Below are 21,472 nucleotides of genomic sequence, written 5' to 3'. Positions count from 1 at the left end.
TTAGGATTTATCCCTACCACAATGCAAGCATGGGTTGCACACAGAATTCGTAGGACTGGTTTAGTTACAGCAGTGATTGATGTACAGCAGGAGTGTCAAACTCGCAGCTTGTGGGCGACATGCGGCCCCTAATGCATTCTTTTGCTGCCCGCTGGCAGGGGTCCTTTTGCGGCAGGTTAACTCTGGCTGGAACGAGTTAACAGAGTCTGCCTTCATCCGCCCACACTGCATCACCATCCGGCCGCCCCCGTCTGGCCCACTTGTCTGCATCGCCCACCTCACCCAGTCATGGCTGCTGCAGAAGATTAGGAGGCTGGGTTCTGGGCGGGCTTACCACTACCAGCATCGCCCACTAGACCCAGTCATGCTGCTGCAGGAGGAGAGGAGGTTGGATTCTGGGCGGGTTTACCCACCAGCCCGCTCAGTCTTCAGAGATGATGTCAGATCACGTCTCCTGGGAGGAGGGAAGCCGCCCTGAGAGGACAGAGTGCCCATGTAGATGCTGAAGACTGTAAGTGTGAGTCTTACCAACAGAGATCTTTACAGCTATTGTTATATATATTTCTCTAACGTCCTAGAGGATGCTGGGACTCCGTAAGGACCATGGGGAATAGATGGGCTCCGCAGGAGGCATGGGCACTTTGAGAAAGACTTTGGACTCTGGGTGTGCACTGGCTCCTCCCTCTATGTCCCTCCTCCAGACCCCAGTTTTAGACTGTGCCCAGAGGAGAATGGGTGCACTGCAGGGAGCTCTCCTGAGTTTCCTGCTTAGAAAGCATTTTTGTTAGGATTTTTTCTCTTTTTCAGGGAGCACTGCTGGCAACAGGCTCCTTGCATCGAGGGACTGAGGAGAGAGGAGCAGACCTACTTAAATGATAGGCTCTGCTTCCTCGGCTACTGGACATCATTAGCTCCAGAGGGAGTGAACACAGGTTCGTCCTGGGCGTTAACCCCAGAGCCGCGCCGCCGTTCTCCTCACAGAGCCAGAAGAAACGAAGACAGAAGACTTCTCAGGCGGCAGAAGCCTTTGGTGCTTCACTGAGGTAACGCACAGCACCGCAGCTGTGCATCATTGCTCCCATACACCTCACACACTCCGGTCACTGTAAGGGTGCAGGGCGCAGGGGGGGGGCGCCCTGGGCAGCAATAAAACAACTCTCCTATGGCAAAAGTCTATATACATGTACAGGTGGGCACTGTACATGTATATAAAAGAGCCCCCGCCATTTTTTAGTAAGTTTGAGCGGGACAGAAGCCCGCCGCCGAGGGGGCGGGGCTTCTCCGTCAGCACTCACCAGCGCCAATTTCTCTCCACAGCACGGTGAAAGGGGGTTTTAAAGTAGAGGGGGGGCACATTATTGGCGTTTATACATTAAGCAGCGCTACTGGGTAAACAATCTGTGTTTTTCTCCAGGGTTATATAGCGCTGGGGTGTTTGCTGGCATACTCTCTCTCTGTCTCTCCAAGGGGCCTCAGGGGGAACCTGTCTTCAGAAAAGAGATTCCCTGTGTGTGTGAAGTGTCGGTACGTGTGTGTCGACATGTTTGACGAGGAAGGCTCACCTAAGGAGGAGGGGGAGTGCATGATGATCAGGTCGCCGTCGGCAACGCCGACACCGGACTGGGTGGATATGTGGAATGTCTTGAATGCAAATTTAAATTTACTGCATAAACGATTAGACAAGGCTGAAGCTAGGGATCAGTCAGGTAGTCAGACCATGCCTGTCCCTGTGGCACCAGGACCTTCGGGGTCTCAAAAACGCACCATATCCCAGATCACTGACACAGATACTGACTCTAGTGTCGACTATGAGGATGCAAAATTACAGCCAAAGGTGGCGAAAGGTATTCGTTACATGATTATTGCCATTAAAGAGGTTTTGCATATCACTGAGGAACCCCCTGTCCCTGACACGAAGTTACACATGTATAAAGGGAAAAAGCCTGAGGTCACTTTTCCGTCCTCATTTGAACTAAGCGACTTGTGCGAAAAGGCTTGGGACTCTCCAGATAGGAGACTACAAGTTCCCAAAAGGATTCTTATGGCGTATCCCTTTCCACAAAAGGACAGGATACGATGGGAATCTTCGCCGAAGGTAGACAAGGCGCTGACACTCTTATCCAAGAAGGTGGCACTGCCTTCTCAGGATACAGCTTCCCTCAAGGATCCTGCTGATCGTAAGCAGGAGGTTACCATGAAGCACATTTACACACATTCCGGTACTATCGTTAGACCGGCTATGGCATCGGCCTGGGTGTGTAGTGCTGTCGCAGCATGGACAGATTCCTTATCTACGGAACTTGACACCCTAGATAAGGATACCATTCTAATGACCCTAGAGCATATCAAAGATGCTGCTTTATATATGAGGGATGCTCAAAGAGACATTTGTTTACTAAGCTCCAGAATAAATGCTATGTCTATTTCTGCTAGGCGACTCCTGTGGACCCGACAGTGGACGGGGGATGCCGACTCAAAACGGCATATGGAGTCGTTGCCTTACAAGGGGGAGGAGGAGTTTGGAGAAGGCCTCTCGGACCTTGTCTCTACTGCTATGGCCGGTAAATCGAATTTCTTACCTTATGTCCCCCCGCAGCATACTAAAAAGGTACCTCATTATCAAATGCAGTCCTTTCGTTCCAATAAAAGCAAGAAGGTACGGGGATCGTCCTTCCTTGCCAGAGGAAAAGGCAAGGTTAAAAAAGCTGCATGCAGCTAGTTCCCAGGAGCAGAAGTCCTCCCCTACATCTGCAAAGTCCACCGCATGACGCTGGGGCTTCCCGGGGGGAGCCAGCTCAAGTGGGGGCACGTCTTCGATTTTTCAGCCAGGTCTGGGTTCACTCACAGGTGGATCCCTGGGCTATAGAGATTGTTTCTCAGGGATACAGGCTGGAATTCGAAGACGTGCCTCCTCGCCGGTTTTCAAATCGGCTCTGCCAGCTTCCCAGTCAGAGAGGGAGTTAGTGTTGACTGCAATTCAAAAATTGTATCTTCAACAGGTGATAGTCAAAGTTCCTCTTCTCCAGCAAGGAAAGGGGTATTACTCAACCCTGTTTGTGGTCCCGACACCGGACGGTTCGGTCAGGCCCATAAGTTCAAGATGGAATCGCTCAGAGCGGTTATCGCCAGCCTGGAGGGGGGGGGGGGTTGGTTGGTGTCCCTGGACATAAAGGATGCATACCTTCACGTTCCGATTTTCCCTCCTCACCAGGCGTTCCTGAGATTTGCAAATGATGGTGCTCCTGCGCAAGCAGGGTGTCACAATTATCCCATACTTGGACGATCCCCTCATAAAGGCGAGATCTCGGGAGAAGTTGCTGGACAGCGTGTCGCTGTCGGTGAGGATGTTGCAGGGGCACGGCTGGATTCTCAATATACCGAAGTCCCAGCTAGTCCCTACAACGCACCTGACCTTTCTGGGTCTGATTCTAGACACAGACCAGAAAAAGGTTTTTCTTCCGATGGAAAAGGCTCAGGAGCTCATAGTCCTGGTCAGGAACCTATTAAAGCTAAAAAAAGGTTTCAGTGCATCACTGCACGCGTGTCCTGGGGAAGATGGTGGCATCGTACGAGGCCATCCCCTTCGGAAGGTTCCATGCGAGGACCTTTCAATGGGATCTACTGGACAAATGGTCCGGGTCCCATTTACAAATGCATCAGAGGATCACCCTGTCTCCCAGAGCAAGGGTATCTCTCCTGTGGTGGCTGCACAGTGCTCACCTCCTAGAAGGCCGCAGGTTCGGAATTCAGGACTGGATCCTGGGGACCATGGACGCAAGCCTCAGAGGTTGGGGAGCAGTCACACTGGGAAGAAATTTCCAAGGTCTCTGGTCGAATCTAGAGACTTGTCTCCACATCAACGTCCTGGAGTTGAGGGCCATATACAACGCCCTACGCCAGGCGGAGGCATTGCTTCGGGACAAACCGGTTCTGATTCAGTCAGACAATGTCACAGCAGTGGCTCATGTAAACCGCCAAGGCGGCACAAGGAGCAAAGCGGCCATGGCAGAAGCGACCAGGATTCTTCGCTGGGCGGAAGGCCATGTAAGCGCCCTATCCGCTGTATTCATCCCGGGGGTGGACAACTGGGAAGCGGACTTCCTCAGCAGGCACGACCTGCATCCGGGAGAGTGGGGACTTCATCAAGAAGTCTTCGCACAGATCGTGGGTTGGTGGGGACTGCCTCAGATAGACATGATGGCGTCCCGTCTCAACAAAAAGCTAAAGCGGTATTGCGCCAGGTCAAGAGACCCTCAGGCGGTAGCGGTGGACGCTCTAGTGATGCCTTGGGTGTTCAGATCGGTCTATGTGTTCCCTCCTCTACCTCTCATACCCAAGGTGTTGAGAATAATAAGACTAAGAAGAGTAATAACAATCCTCATTGTTCCAGATTGGCCACGAAGGACTTGGTATCCGGATCTGCAAGAGTTGCTCACAGAAGATCCGTGGCCTCTTCCTCTAAGACAGGACCTGCTGCAGCAGGGGCCCTGTCTGTTCCAAGACTTACCGCGGCTGCGTTTGACGGCATGGCGGTTGAACGCCGGATCATAGCGAAAAAAGGTATTCCGGAGGAGGTCATTCCTACCCTGATTAAGGCTAGGAAGGACGTGACATTGAAACATTATCACCGTATATAGCGAAAATATGTTTCTTGGTGTGAGGCCAGGACTGCTCCTACGGAGGAGTTCCATTTGGGTCGTCTGCTTCACTTCCTGCAAACAGGAGTGACTTTGGGCCTAAAATTAGGGTCCATAAAGGTCCAAATTTCGGCCTTATCCATTTTCTTTCAAAAGGAATTGACTTCTATTCCTGAAGGTGCTGCATATTCAGCCTCCTTTTGTATCTCCGGTGGCGCCGTGGGATCTTAATGTGGTATTAAGTTTCCTCAAGTCACCTTGGTTTGAACCACTCACAACAGTGGAGTTGAAATATCTCACTTGGAAAGTGGTCATGTTGTTGGCCTTGGCTTCTGCGAGGCGTGTTTCGGAATTAGCGGCTTTGTCACATAAGCCCCTATCTGGTTTTCCACGTGGATAGGGCAGAATTGAGGACTCATCCTCAATTTCTGCCTAAAGTGGTCTCTTCTTTTCATATGAATCAACCTATTGTCGTACCTGTGGCTACACGGGACTTGGAGGATTCCGAGTCCCTTGATGTGGTCAGGGCTTTGAAGATTTATGCGGCCAGAACAGCGAGGGTTAGGAAAACTGAAGCGCTGTTTGTTCTGTATGCAGCCAACAAAGTTGGCGCGCCTGCTTCAAAGCAGATTATTGCTCGCTGGATCTGTAACACGATTCAGCAGGCGCATTCTACGGCAGGATTGCTATTGCCTAAATCGGTTAAGGCCCATTCCACTAGGAAGGTGGGCTCGTCTTGGGCGGCTGCCCGAGGGGTCTCGGAATTACAGTTGTGCCGAGCAGCTACTTGGTCGGGGACAAACACCTTTGCAAAGTTCTATAAATTTGATACCCTGGCTGAGGAGGACCTCCTGTTAGCTCAATCGGTGCTGCAGAGTCATCCGCACTCTCCCGCCCGTTTGGGAGCTTTGGTATAATCCCCATGGTCCTTACGGAGTCCCAGCATCCTCTAGGACGTTAGAGAAAATAAGATTTTCCACTTACCGGTAAATCTATTTCTCGTAGTCCGTAGAGGATGCTGGGCGCCCATCCCAAGTGCGGACTTCTTCTGCAAGACTTGTATATAGTTATTGCTTACATAAGGGTTATGTTATAGTTTCATCGGTTTAGACCGAGACTATGTTGTTTGTTCATACTATTAACTGGGTAGTTATCACAAGTTATACGGTGTGATTGGTGTGGCTGGTATGAATCTTGCCCTGGGATTCCCAAAAATCCTTTCCTCGTACTGTCCATCTCCTCTGGGCACAGTTTCTCTAACTGGGGTCTGGAGGAGGGGCATAGAGGGAGGAGCCAGTTCACACCCAGAGTCCAAAGTCTTTCTTAAAGTGCCCATGCCTCCTGCGGAGCCCATCTATTCCCCATGGTCCTTACGTAGTCCCAGCATCCTCGACGGACTAGGAGAAATAGATTTACCGGTAAGTGTAAAATCTTATTATTAAAGTAAAAGGAGATGGGTCCGTACAGTGATAGATTAGGGGGAATAACACTTTTGTCTACTCACACTATGTGGTGGTATTATTATATAGGGAAGAGGGGACCGCACAGTGATATATATGAGGGGAATAACACAGCCCCCGGCGCACGCTTATATGTGGTATTATTATATAGGGAAGAGGGGGACCGTACAGTGATATAGGACAGGGAATAAAACTGCTATCAGCTCACTCTGATAAGTGGTATTAATATTATCAGATATTAAAGGGAATAGGGGTCTGTACAGTGATATGAGGGAGAATAACACAGCTGTCAGCTCACACCGATCTATAAGACACATGACTCTTGTTTTTCTTATGGCCCACACAAGACTAAGGGTGCATACACACGGTGAGATTCGGACTTATCCGATTCTCACCGTGCGACAGGGGGCCAGGTCGGCACTTAGCCAGTATCGCAAGCACATAATGAGTGTGCTTGCGATGCTGGCTATGTGCGATGTCAATCCTGACTATCTCTTCTATAGAGATAGTCAGGACTGACTTGCCTGCACAGCCTATTTTTTCGTCCGATGCCGACCGCGCGGGGCCGCGCATCGGATCGGGATCGCAAGGTGACTGTCACCTTGCGATCTGCACTATCTTTTCTTCCGATTCTGACTATATAGTCAGAATCGGAAGAAAATATCTTACCGTGTGTACACACCTTAAGGTGTGTACACACGGTGAGATCCCTGCTATGTTCGATTTTGACTATGAGATTTCCCTTGAACTCCCCCAGAGCTCAGATAGCACAGATAGGACAGATTTTGACTGTCTGTGCTTGAGATTTTGTCTATGTACGATTTTGACTAAGGGTGCATACACACGGTGAGATTCGGACTTATCCGATTCTCACCGTGCGACAGGGGGCCGGGTCGGCACTTAGCCAGTATCGCAAGCACATAATAACTGTGCTTGCGATGCTGGCTATGTGCGATTTCAATCCTGACTATCTCTTCTATAGAGATAGTCAGGATTGACTTGCCTGCACAGCCTATTTTTTCTTCCGATGCCGACCGCGCGGGGCCGCGCATCGGCATCGGATCGGGATCGCAAGGTGACTGTCACCTTGCGATCTGCACTATATTTTCTTCCGATTCTGACTATATAGTCAGAATCGGAAGAAAATATCTTACCGTGTGTACACACCTTAAGTGCCAATTTTGACTATACTTTGTACTAGATAGTACACTAGATAGTCAAGATTGACTTGCCTGCACAGTCTATCTAGCCTTACGATACCGACCCCACGGGAGCACGCATCGGGATCGAATGTGTATCGCAAGCTGCCTAACACCTTGAGATATGCACTAACTTTTCATAAGATTTTGACTATATAGTCAAAATCTTACAGATTTATCTCACCGTGTGTACACACCTTTAGTCAAAATCGTACATAGAAAAAATCTCAAGCACAGATAGTCAAAATCTGTACAATCTGTGCTATCTGGGCTCTGGGGGAGTTCAAGGGAAATCGCATAGTCAAAATCGAACATAGCAAGGATCTCACTGTGTGTACACACCCTTAGATCTTGATTATTCGGCCCAGTTGGGATTTTGAGTTTGGCATGCCTGATGTACAGTAATTCCTACTCTCCCGGAAGTTGCAGGAGACTCATGATTTTTCAGTTAATCCCCCGAAAGAGTAGATAGGTCATGCTTCCTAGTGAAGCAGGCAGGATTGTAGTGAAGCGGGAAGGATCGCAGTGCCATATGGAAGGGGCGGTATGTAATGACAAGAGTCCGGACCCGCTTAACGGAATGGCTGGAGTTATAAAAGAGAGGAGACCAAGAATGATGGATAAAATTCAGTAATTCTTTATTAGATGACTGAGCAAAATGATTTCTGTGTAATTGCATGTCTCTGAATGAAGTGGTTAGGCTGCCTTTAGAGCAGGGTTTGGCTAGTAGATTTCACATTGGTTAGATCTGTAGAGACAAGGCAGCATTTTGCATTCTTTGTCATACATCCCACAGTTTGTGGAATCTTCTCTTTTAATAAATCCCATCAGTACTTTTTGTCAGAAGCACACACAAAAGGCCAGCTGTTCTTAATTGGGACATTTCTTCTCTCACAGATCTCTCATACCCGCTGTATGACATGCTTACTTCGTGTAGCATGTACAGTGCTCTTTTCTTCCAGCTAACCAAGAAAGATGGCAGCATGTGTTTTGCATTTATGTAGTTAGTGTATGTTTTGGGGCCCATACATCAAGCAGCTATCGAGCAAATTCTCCATTATACCGATACCTGGGCCGGGGGATCGGGAAAATCCTTGATTCACCAATTCCGACCAAAAGATTATTGGGAACGGCAAGTTAGGGATTTTTAACATGCTGTATTATGCTAATTCTCCGACGGTTCGTCGATCATTGATGTCTGCCAATTGGCATCGGCAAAATAGGGTATTGCAGCTCAGACGTATAGCCCACTTTTATTAAATTGCCACCTAACAATACAACTAAAAACGTATACAACACTGACAAATATACAGTACTAGTTAAAAGCTTGTCAAAATGATGGACACTAGGGCCGGATTATAGGGAGAGGGCGGTCGCTACTTACACAGGAGCTGACTGGTTTCTGAAATTCCTGCTGCTGGGAGCTGGGGACGCTGTCATGTTGAGTGTGTATTTGTAGCGTAAGCCTTTTATATATCTAGATGCTGTATATCTGTAATGGGCAGGCTATAATGATTCTGCACTATATACACCAGTACTGGCAAGTGTAAGCTCTCCAGTCCCCGCACAGCTCCCGGCCATTCTGGCGGTAGAGGACACCAATAGCCACCAGCAGCTGGCCGGAGGTTCTGTGCATGGCTTATGTGGGGTGTGGGAGGGGTGAGCACAGGATTTTGGCCACCGTCAGCGTGCAGTATATATATGAAGAAGCTGAGCCAGTTTTCTGCGGCCTCCTCACCTGCATCATCTGCAGCCCTAGCACCGACCCCTCCTCTTCCTCCTGGTCACCACCTTGCTCACCCGCCACAGGGTCTCACCTCTTCCTGCCAGACTTATTCACCTTCTCCCCCCACCAGTAAATGGTCACACGTGTTCCTGCTGCCTCTGCTCTGAGCACTGCGCGACCATGCAGAGTCCCAGTATATGGTGGGGTGCAGTGTAACTAGGGGCTGTGTGCCTGTGTCCCGAACGGAATACGTTGGAAGCTCTCCAGTGGCCCACGGCGGCACCACAGAGGTGACCAATATTGAAAAGAATCTGCATCTCTCCAACTGTCCTTATCTTCCCCTACCATTCCACTCTCTCCCCAGTCCCTATCTACCCCAACCCCTTCACTCTGTCTGTCCCCCCCCCAGTCCCTATCTGCCCCTACACCATTCTCCACCTCCCCCCGTCCCTATCTGCCCTTGCCCCCACTTTTTCTCTCCCCAGTCCCCTCTCTCCGTATGCAGCAAGTGTGAAACAGTCAGATCAGTATTATTGATATTAGCAGCAGCAGAGTAGGAGGCTGTAACATCTCCCTGCAGTATCACATTCACTTTCAGATGTGAGTCATTTGGTCTGTGTGGCGTCCTCTAGTGGCTGCCGGCGCACATAACAGAGATGAGGAGCAGCCTTAGCCTTTTATTATATAGGATGTACAAAAGTTCCCATTCTATGACAGAGGTGGAAATGTTTGCCATTCTGTTTACCTTTGTTGTGCAGTTATATATAAGCTATTGTTACTTGTTGTAAGCCATTACCAGCTGAGAAGAGACTGACTGCAGCTTCTCCAGTGGGATTACAGATAGGAAGTATTGTGGGTATGGTGTTTTGCATTAAACCATGGCGTCTGTCCGCCTTTACAGGCTGACGCAGAAAAAAAGTAGGAAGGCAAGTATATATTATTTTAACCTTTGCTAAATGGGAGGTAAATAATTGGGGCCACTATGTTTGTTTTTTCTACTTTTTCCTGTATCCCTGTATATCACCATTTAAATTGGAAATCTTTTTTTATGTTAGATGTCATGATAGAAAAAGAAATCCCCTATTTGCGCTAAAACAATACAATATTTGCATGGGTACCCTTCCACTGTAATTTTAAAGTGGCAAATATAATTATTATCTACTTAGTAATGCAGCTTTACGTAAGCCTCATAGGGAAATCAAGACACAGGTAAGAGAGGTAGCAGTACACATTAGATGATGATGTGTACCAAGCGAGATCTGAAGCAATGGACCCGGCTGGAGTGCCTGCATTAGCAGGTGCATACATACTCGCCGATGCCAGCAGCAACAGGGCGGGAAGAGAAGGGCCATGCTGCATTCGACAACATTGACATCCCCTGAGTGAGCTGCATGTACAGAAGATGGGGAAGTCGCTAGCAATGCACGGGAGCTCGCATCATAGCGATGTAGTGAGTACACACTACACGGTTTTAAGAATTTGTTGTAACTAATGGTCGTTATCAACAAATTTGTTTAACATGTCGATCTTGTGTGTACCTGGCTTTACTCTCCGGTGATTAAATTATTATAAGGAGGCATGCTGCAAATCTGTGTGCTTTGATAATGGTCTGCTTGGCTAGACTTTGGATTGGCTTTATTGGTCCTTATTTTAAGGCTCCAAACTTCTTGGCTAATGTCTCGGTACAGCACGGGAGATATCTATACACTGCTCATAAAGCCAAGTCAAAGTATGACCGTGTATGGTACAGGTAGGTGGTTATCCTCGATACACACATCCCCCCGACGTTCTGATTAATGTACTATTATGTATTGTGATGGGGGTATTCTGTATCATGTCTTTTATCCAAACACCATTACTGTTTTATGTTTTTGCTTATTTTGTTGCTTGACGTGGGAATCTCTTTCCTTATTGACTGCCTTGCATTTATGGTGTTTTCTTGTTTTTGAGATGTGCGACATGTATATGTATTGTGCTACTCTGTGTATGTATATCACAATTTGCATTATTGGATTTTCAACGGTCTGTGTGTGTGTGTGTGTGTGTGTGTGTGTGTATATACATATATATATATGTGTGTGTGTGTATATATATATATATATATATATATATATATCTACACATATAGCTTTATGAATGAGCTTTTTGGCTTAAGTGAGAAGCATTATGTTTGGAAAAAGGAGAGCCCTGCATTTCAGCATAAAAACCTCACACCGACTGTGGAACAGGATGTAGTTAGTTTGCCGGCTGTTGGGATTCCGGCTGTCCGAATACAGACGCCGGAATCCCGACACACTGCCGGCTTTGGAGTCTCGAAATGATCAGGACACCAAGGTCTGAATCCCGACTGTCTGTATACCGACCTATGTAATTATACAACCTGCGCTTGGTTTGGGGGGGGGGGGGTTGTGTTAGTTTAGCTGACCCCTGGGGAAGTCAGGGTTAGGCGGGGGGGGGGGGGGGGTTAGGGTCAGGCAACACCGCACTCACCCCTGTCGGCATTGCATGCTTCGGTATCCCGGCAACGGCCTTTTAACCACTGGGATCCCAGTCGCCAGCATATCGTAGTGAATCCTGTGAAACACTGTGGTAGTAGTATCATGGTTGGGATAAGCAGGAAATACCGACGGATGGGATCCCGGCTGTCCTGATCCCATCCATCATAATGCCGGCAGTGGGGCGAGCGCTAGAATGTCCCTGGAGGGCACAGTGGCTCGCTGCACTTGCCACAGTTTCTATTCTCCCTAGTTTCCCAGTGGCGGCATTTCCCTGCTAGTCGGGATCCCGTCATCAGCATTGTGACCACCGGGATCCCAACTAGCGGTATTTTAACCCCTTCCCTAACGGTTTCGGCCTGATTTGCTGCATCTGGCCCAGGATTACTTGCCATCATTGATGGGATGAATTATACCAAAATATTCGAAAGGAAAATGTCAGGACATCTGTCCATGATCTGCATCTTGAGAACGTGGGTCCTGCAGTAAGACAATGACCCAAAGCACACAAGTCATTCAACCAAAAAATGGTTAAAGAGAAATAAATGTAAAGTTTTGTAATGGCCAAGTCAAAGTCCTGACCTTAACCAATCGACATGTTGTGGAAGGACCTGAAGTGAGCAGTTCATGGGAGGAAACCCACCAACATAACAGAGTTGAAGCTGTTTTGTACAGAGGAATAGGATAAAATTCCTCCAAGCCGATGTTCAGGGCTAGTCATCAATTACCAGCAACATTTATATACAGTTATTGCTGCACAAGGGGGTCATACCAGATACTGGAAGCAAAGGGACACATATTTTTGCCACTCACATATAATGTGATATTGGATCATTTTCCTCAATAAAAACATGAGCAAGTCTAATTTTTTTGTTTGATGTGGTTCTCTTTATCTACTTTTCGGACTTGTGTGAAAATCTGAGGTAGTTTTAGGAAAAATTTCATCAGAAATATAGGAAATTCTGAAGGGTTCACAAACTTTCAAACAGTGTATCTCCCTTATGTGTACAGAAGTGTTACACTATTTGTTGCCATTATGCAGCTACAACTGAGATTTTTCTACAGTGTTATTTTTTTCTTCTATTGTTTTGTTTTCTTTTTTGAAAAGCAATAAAATGTAATAAAAAAAAAAAAAAGGAAGGAGACTGTTCCAAGAACCGTTAGAAGTTGTTTGCATATTCCAGGGGTAAACACTGGCCTGTTATCTCACTACACAGCACTCACATTGTTTCCTACTAAAGTACACATTAGCCTTTGTAGAAAGTGATAATTAAAGGATACCTGTGTTTCCCTAATGTTAGCCTAGCAGCTTAAAGCATTAGAAAAAAGAAGTTGGTGATGTGGACTTGCTCAGCTTCTCTATTTGGTACTAGCTTTGACCTTCCTCACCCCTATACCAGTGTGAAGGTGAGGAGACAGAGGCTCCTACGAGGAGTAGTATTTTAAAAGATGTGTGTATCTGTATTATTATTTCGGTGGGACATCAAATGTCAAAATTCTGTAATATTGGGAAAAGGGGGGTGTTCTGCTAAGCCTTGGAGAGAGAAAGAAAGTGGACAGAGACAAAATACCAGCCATTTGCCAAAAAGAAGTTTGTGATTCCGCACCAGTCCTACACAAATTAAATGCATAGTTCAAACCAGTATTATCTGTATTAGAGTAAATCTCTGATGAAACACGTGGTGGTGCACCCAGAGTCAGACAAGAAACTAAGACAAAATATTTACAGAAGACTCTTGTGTGGGTGCACTCTTATATATGTTTATGTAAATATGGTAAGTATTAAAACATAACGTTTATTATGAGTAGTTAAGATAAGTTCAATATCCACTAATCCACCATAGGATCAACATACAAAGAACAAAAAGCACATTGGATATCTACAAATTCATAAAATGTAGAGTATGTTCTGGTTACATAAACATATATGAGTGCACCAACACAAGTGTCTTTTGTAAATATTTAGTCAAATTACCAGCCAGTCAGCTCCTAACTGCAGTGTTACCAGTTGTGTTTGCAAAAATGTAGTTATGAGCTGTATGGTTGGTACGTTATCTCCATCCACTTGTTCTCTCTCCTTAGTAAATAGACCCCCATGGTCGTTTCCATGGTATCCATATGTAATGAGAAATGTAGCAAACAATATTGTACAGGTAGTATAATTTAGATTTTCAGTTGAGCAATAACCTAGTGATAAATCAATTAGCATCATTTTAGTCACACTCTACCAGGTATTTAAACCTCTCTAGTTTGCTTTACCTACAACCTACTAAAAAATCCATGTAGAATGAAACGCATTGGAATTTTGATGCTTCTACCATTTGCTGGTTCCTGTTAAAAAAAAAAAAAAAACACCCTACCTGGGCTCATTCAGACAAGCTTGTTTTTATATTTGTGTACGTGTTTTCTACCCATGTGTGTTTGGTCAATTTAAAAATTATTTGCTAAAAGTCACCACAACGTTTATTAATATAGATCTGGTATAGAAGAGTACTGGTGGTGACCCCAAAAGATATAAAGGTTTTTCCAGTGTTTCATTTTTTTAGCAATACTTCTCCTCAGGGACAAAATTACATGCTTACTACTTATGATAGGAGACCCTCTTCTCCCCCACCTTCCTCCCTGCCTTTGACTTTACCTCCAGCATTACTTACAAACCTGACCCTTTCTGCCATCTTCTTCCTTTAATTTCCTTTCCACCTCTTGGCATACAGACTTACTCCAACCTGGTTTTCATTCTCCACTGAATCTGCCCTCACTTACATCAAAAATAACCTCCTCCGCAGCTAAATCTAAGGGTCACTACTCTATTCTTATCCCCCAACCTCACTGCAGTCTTCAACATCATTAAACACACCCTCCATCCGAAAATCCCCCCACTCCATCATCATAGTAATATTTCATACACATGGTTTACCTCTTAGGGATATATTCAATAAGTGTCGGATCCATTCCGACATGCATTTGTCGGAATAGATCCGACATGGGTTATTCAATGGACGGCCAAATCCGACTGTCTGATTTGGCCGTACCTGGGGTCCTGTCCTGCTGCCACTGTCAGCAGTTGCCGGGTGTGCTGACAGCTGCGGCAGAGGGAGCAGACGGTGGTGGCCGGCGGGGGGAGGTGACGGCTGCGGCCTGCGGGGGGAACTGCCAGCCTCTGTGGCAGTGTGTCTGCGGGGGTAGCTGGACGGTGGCGGGGCAGCTGACAGCCTCTGCGGGGGCGGGGGGAGCTGGACGGCGGCAGGAGGATCTGCCAGCGGGTGTTCCGAGCCGGAGCGAGCGACATGGATGCAGCTCCTCCTTCACCTGCAGGCTGGTGATCCCAGCCAGGGAGGGCCGCATGGACGATCCCGAGGCCTAGTGTCACAGCAGTCAGTGTCCCGGCTGTGGCAGCGAGGTAAGAGACGGACGGAGGCGGGTGGCAGGAGGAGCTGCCAGCGTCTGTGATGGCGGCGATGGGGGGGGAGTCACTGCAGGAAGATAGGTTCCTGGCCAGGGGACGGCCAGGCAAGGTACCTCTCATCCCCGTAGCCCACTGCACCACTCCCCGTCTCCTCACCTCAATCCGACTTATTTTCAAGTCGGATTCAGTTTGTCGGAAAGGGGGCCAAAACCTGTCGGATTTGGCCCCATTTCCGTCAGGAGCACATGGATCGACGGCTATTCCGACGATCCACCAGTTTTCCGACTTGTCGGGAAAAAAATGCACATTTTGAATAGGTCTGAAACCCTACCGACCGAAATCTGTCGGAAGGTGACGTCTTTCCGACAAGACGGCAGCTTCCAACAGCTATTGAATACACCCCTTATTTGTCAAACCACTCTTTCTCTATCTGTATGCCTACCTCCACCTCCCTCCTCTTCATCTTCCTATCTGTGTCTCCCAATAATGTCCATAGTCCCTTCTAGCAGCGACTTCTACCTTGCGGTGGTAGGGCGGCTGCCGATACGCATGCCTGCCCGGAGAGGAGATAGTCAGCCCATCAGCCAGGTCCTGGCACATAGGTGCCAGACCACATGCGCAATTCCCCAGCTTCTATGGACTGCATCGGTTGCAGCCCACAGAAGCTGGCTAGGGCTGACGCAGCAGGGCGTGGCTTCCTACAGGAAGCCAGCTCTCTGCTAATCGCAGCCTGGTCTGGCAGTCCCAGAGGGAGGAAATACCTCCCAATAGGACTGCCTGTAGTGTCTGTGACTGACAGGTAGAACTTCCAATAAGAAGTCACTGCCAGCCACAGTGAAACAAGTGCAGTCACGGACTGTATCTGGCTTCACGGACACTTAGTTAGGTGACAGATTTTACCTGGAGGAAACTGCAGTCCTGCAGCCCATAGTTGAACTCTGCAACTAGTCTCTTCTCTTCTTTCTCTATGCTTTTCCCTTGGAGTTCTCATTATTCCCTCAGCTCCCATTGCATCCTTTACACTGATGACACTGATGTCTTCCTGACCTTTTAAGGGGTGGCATTCTAGTAGATTGGTGTACCGGAACTCGCACTATAAACGTTCATAATGTTAATGTTCATATCCGGGTCTTCTCTACGTCCATCTACTATACTGCCACTTCTCATCAGAATTACAGAGACGAAGTTTCTGACAATGTTTCAAGCCATAAACATTTCTACACATCTTTGTATTTTTTCTGTTTGCATGTACTGTTCCATCATCAATTGGTATTGAAGCACTTGAGGTGTGGAGTACAGGCAAAGGATTGTAAGCAAAGTTTGAGTCTTTCGACAGGAACATATATTTCCTCATATTTTTAATTGTCTAGCACATAATGTGTTGAGCCCAGCCTCTTTTTGCTGTTGTTGCCATTATGAAATGTGGTGACCTTTCTGGCTGCGGCATAACCCGTGGCTGCTTTTTTGTGCAAGTGTAGAGGAAATCCCCCGATTTTATTTTATTTTTATTTTTTTAAATTCCCATCCCATTGATTTGCTACATTTATTTTATTCATTCTTTTTCTTTAGGAGTCTCCCACTTCATAGCAACTCTCTGCATAAAGTTAGCACTGTCTTAGTACAACAAAGAAACTGACATCATACAAACAGATAGTAAAAAAAAAAACTGTCCTAGTTAAAATCTTAAAACGGCCTAATATACATTTATAAAGTGTGTAATAAAAATGAATGCCATGTAACGCTTATAGTAAAAAGAAGAGATATAATCACGTTACCGGTGGTCAGGATACCGATGCTGGAATCACGACCGCTAGAAATGCAGACAGTCGGCATGTCGACTTACAGGGACTATTCCCACTCTTGGGTGTTCACGACACCCATAGAGTGGGAATAGAACCTGTGCCAATCGCAGTGAGCCACCCAGCCCGCTGCTTGGCAAGCGCAGCGAGGCCGCAAGGGGCTTCGTTCCACTGGCACACACCCCACACACACACACACCGCCGGCATTCTGGCGGCCGGAATCACATACCAAACCCATAAAACAATAATGGTGATAAAAATCACATATACTAATGGGCCTGTGTAAAAAGCTTTCTGACAAAGTACCTTCTTGTATCACTAACATTGCGTACATTGCCCTGAAATATATAGTTGGATTCTAGAAGAGCGTTTTATGTATGTAGTACATGACTCTGGTATGAGAACGCACTTTTAATGCTCTTTTACATTCGGTATTATCCTTGCATTGTTCTTTTCACTTTCTGTGTGTATGAGCCCTAATCCTAAAGAACAAAACAACACTTAATATTCGTTTGTTTCCAGCACCAGGGGTTACACTTTATGCAGAGTGCTGTGGAACGTTATTGCATCATTAGTAACAGTAGCCCTGACTGCCTGCTGACTTCTGTTGTAGTGAAGAGGGAAGTTGGCAGGAAATCTGAATCATCCATCTAACTATCAGTTAAGCAATATGAGCAAAGAAAAATATGGCGCTTTCATTACTGTTTACTGCCATTGTTTAAGAAATACAGACCATTCTTATTAGTATTTAAGTGCTACTGCTTAGTTACCCTGCATGAGGGTTTATTTTGATAAGTAACAGTGCATACGTTTCAGAGCTCCTATCAAAGGGTTTGCTGCATATTACTTATTCCACCTGGGAGTCTGAAGAAATCTACAAAGCTTACACTATTTGGGGCAGACAAGGAGAGGTGTGCCAACCACTCCCCTGCAGCACCATTACGCCATTGTGCTGCTTCCCCTTTAAATGAGTCTGATAGAACGTATGACCTAGATACGTGTTTCTTTGTTGTCTGTACCATTGACTACATAAAATGGGCTATAGAGTATTTTCCGGGAATATGATTATGTTCTGTTGTCTTGGTGTTCCAACTGTTTGATAATAGATGTTTTCAACATATTGTGGATGTTGTGTTGTGTAGTCTGAGAGTTGTGATTACCAGAAACATTAGGAGTAATTGCTTCTATGTACAGTGAGGTCACAGGACATGCACAGAATTTGGAGAATAATAGCAAACCCATAGCTTACATATATTGTGTCATTCATGAAGCAGAGCCAGCTGACACCAATAAACATGAGAAATACTTTTACATTTTTAATGAGGACCAGCTGACAAACATGTGCGAAATAACAATCAAATAGCTATTGAGAGTGCTTATGCTTTAAGTACTTGGGCCAGCTAGAATCGGACATCTAAGGCCGTGTGCGCCATCTGCTGGCAAAATAGGATACTGGAAGACTCCTACATAGGCTTTTGATTAGGGTAACATTTTGAAAAGAGTGCTTGCTTTTATTTTCATATTGTAAATGTGCTTAAAGTACAGAAGTACAGTACTTTGTCAAACGCGCTACATACACACACACACACACACACACATATACATATGTATATATATATATATATATATATATATATATATATATATAGAGAGAGAGAGATATATATAGAGAGAGATATGAAGCAAAGCCTTTACTGTCATACTAATGTTTACGCCAGAATTCTGACTACATAAATACAAAGAATATACTGGAAATATCTTGCTTGTATTATTCTGAATATTTTTATAGTCAAAACTCTGTAGCAAAAAGTCTATGGCAGGTAAGGCGCTGCCTCCCCTGCCTATCTTTTCCGCACGTCTCTGATCAAAGCTCACCAAATGTCCAGCAGTATATACTGCTGCACCTGTGTATAATGCCCACGTGAACGCTTTGGCTCATATATTGTGTGTAAATCTTGCTCTGGTACTAGCCAGTGCCTCCTGAGCCATTTACCTCACCGATCTGATATATATATGTGTGTATGTTGAAAAAATGTTGGCTCACTATAATATCAGTTATGTATACAATAAAGAAATATATTATGTCAAACCTTCACTACGTAATACCAAAAAGCCAAAACCATTATTAGGCCATTCAATTGTTATGGGCGCCTGACGGAGCAATTCAGTTGTTCCGGGTGCCTTTTAATTATCTTGTCACCCCCCCCTTCCTGTGGCACTCGCGCCCAAACGGAGCACTAATTGAATTTCTCTGTCAGGCACTATATAGTGGCAGCCATGGGGGAAACAGTTGAATCTCTCACTTACAGCATGTTACTGAGTCAAATACAGCTCTGTATGTGGCCATATTAGGTATATGGATACTTTCCTAATGGAATGCTAATGTGACTATACTCACGCCTTCATGTGAATACATCACACTGCTCCACTGTTTTCAGTTTGCAGATTCAGCCGCCATCACTAGTGTAGTGAATTACTTCTACCCCTATGCAGGAGGCAAGAGATCAGTCTGAAATAAGTGTCCCCTCTCTGCATGTGTGGGACTCAGAATAGGATGAGACACAAAGTTCAGTAGAGCGCAAGCACTAGATGCAGCCGCGTACAGAGCTGTGTGCCACTCAGAATCCGGCCTTAATATTAGGTTGCATTTACAGACTTCTATTACTGTGTTTGATCTTATATGGGATGGCATTATTGTAGTAATTGGACTTGTTTAAAATTAATATGCAAAGATATATATTTAGCTTGCCCATATACGGAGATACTAAGATGTACAAAGACCTGCCCATGACTTAGTCTGGTTATTATATGTAATGTACGCTATGGTGAAAATGTGAAGACAATCAACAAATTGCTGTGACTAATATATTGTACAAGTTAAACTCCAAAAGCCAACATCTGATTGTCTGCTGTAAGTTTGCTAGTGCCCCGATTATGTGACCCTGATATGAGTGCTGACAAGTAAAAGGAAACTAGGGAAGACATTGCCTTGTTAATATGAACCGGCCTGATAAGTATCTTTAAATGAGAGGTATAATTACAGTGCGGCTTGTGTATGTATTTAGTTTTTGTAATTGAACGTAGCACCTACTAGCTGGGTCTCTGTATCATTGTACACCTATTCCTTATTGACCCCATGAAAAATATGGACTTTACTGAAAAATATAATAGGACAGAGATCCCCAAACGCGGCCCTCAAGGCAGTCCAGGTTTTAAGTATATCCATGGCTCAGCACAGATGGTCAAATCAAATTGACAGATTACGAATTATGTTGCCTGATGCCAATCATGGATATACTTAAAACCTGGACCGTTAGGGTGCCTTCAGGAGTGCATTTGGAAACCTCTTTAATAGGATGTTAATGAAAAATGTCTAGGCCTAAAAGCCTAAGGGTTGTTCACCACCATTTACTCACCAACTCTGGTATCGTGGCACTATATACTGTATCGGATTAGAAGGATATATGTATATATAGAGTGTGTGTGTCTTTGTATGTATGTATGTATGTATGTATGTATCTAATATGTAGTTATGTAATGGAATGGGGAATAATTATTGACCCTGCAAACAGTTTAACTTACACATGCATGATTAAAGAAAACCGGAAAACATGACATGTTGGGGGGTACTGGAGTTGAGAACCCCTGATATAGTACAATATTAAACATGTAGTTTGATTTTATTGGCAGCTGTTCCTAGAAGTGTCTAATTATCCCTTCTTTTTCAGGTGCCCTTACTGAGTGCTACGACGAACTGGGAAACCGTTATCAGCTACCTGTTTACTGCCTTGCCCCCCCAATTAACATGATTGAGGAGAAGAGTGACACAGAAACTTTGGACATCCCTGAGCCACCTCCTAATTCTGGACATGAATGCCAGCTACGACTGCGCCTCTCTACAGGCAAAGACCTCAGGCTGTTGGTGCGCAGCACAGACACTGTATATCATATGAAGCGGCGACTCCACACTGCAGAAGGAGTTGAACCCGCCAGCCAGCGCTGGTTCTTTTCAGGCCGGCCATTAACAGACAAAATGAGACTGGAAGAGCTGAAGATTCCCAAGGACTATGTAGTACAAGTTATAGTGAGCCAACCTGTTCCAAATCCCACACCAGTAGAGAATTGACCATCTCAGAAAACAGGCACACCGTCCTCTCACTCCTTGCTATGTTTGTACGCAGCCTGTACCTTATTAACTTCCCTAGATATTGAGTCCTGAGCTGTCAGAGCAATGCGGGCCTCTTTGGCAGTGCGGGATTTTGTAGCTGGGTTCATGAACATGTGAATGCAGGAGGAAGAGCCGGGCTTTCCTCTGATGTCATAGGGGAGAAAATGAGTTGTATTTCTTAATATTGCATCAAAAGACTTTTTATAACATCAGGAATACTCTCTTTTTTTATCTGTTCTATAAAGGTTTGGACTGTCCGTGGAGTATTTAGCATTGCACTTTTAAAAAAACAAAAAATGAAAATTTGAAACAACCAAATGTTTGTCACATTTTATGGAAACACCACATCTTGATAATTTTATGCCGTTAGGGGTACAAGCAAAACATTCAAAAGGACTATCATGACATATGTATTCTATGTAAGAACAATCCCTGACCTTTAAAATACAATTAGAAGGAAGATACTTTAATTACTAAATTGGCAAACACTCTCTTCTACATTGTCTTTAGTCCTATGACTTTAGGGGGTATATTCAATTAGGGTCGAAAAGACGGCAGTTTTCGACTTTTTTCGGTCGAAT

At 45.5% G+C, this 21,472-nt stretch overlaps 1 protein-coding gene across 3 annotated transcripts in view; it reads left to right on the top strand.

Moving 5' to 3' along the window:
• Positions 1 to 21,209, top strand: part of UBTD2 (ubiquitin domain containing 2) — a 293,420-nt gene extending 272,211 nt beyond the window's left edge. For all 3 annotated transcript variants that reach the window (XM_063928079.1, XM_063928080.1, XM_063928081.1), the window contains exon 3: positions 20,452 to 21,209. In XM_063928079.1, coding sequence (XP_063784149.1) covers positions 20,452 to 20,849 — 398 coding nt within the window. In that variant the 3' untranslated portion in view covers positions 20,850 to 21,209. The remainder of the gene's footprint in view (positions 1 to 20,451) is intronic.
• The last annotated feature ends 263 nt before the right edge of the window (positions 21,210 to 21,472 follow it).

The sequence above is a fragment of the Pseudophryne corroboree genome, chromosome 6 (assembly GCF_028390025.1).
Source record: "Pseudophryne corroboree isolate aPseCor3 chromosome 6, aPseCor3.hap2, whole genome shotgun sequence".
Lineage (NCBI taxonomy): Eukaryota > Metazoa > Chordata > Amphibia > Anura > Myobatrachidae > Pseudophryne > Pseudophryne corroboree.
The sequence above is the reverse complement of the archived record's forward strand: the minus strand, read 5'-3'. Positions and strand labels throughout refer to the sequence as shown.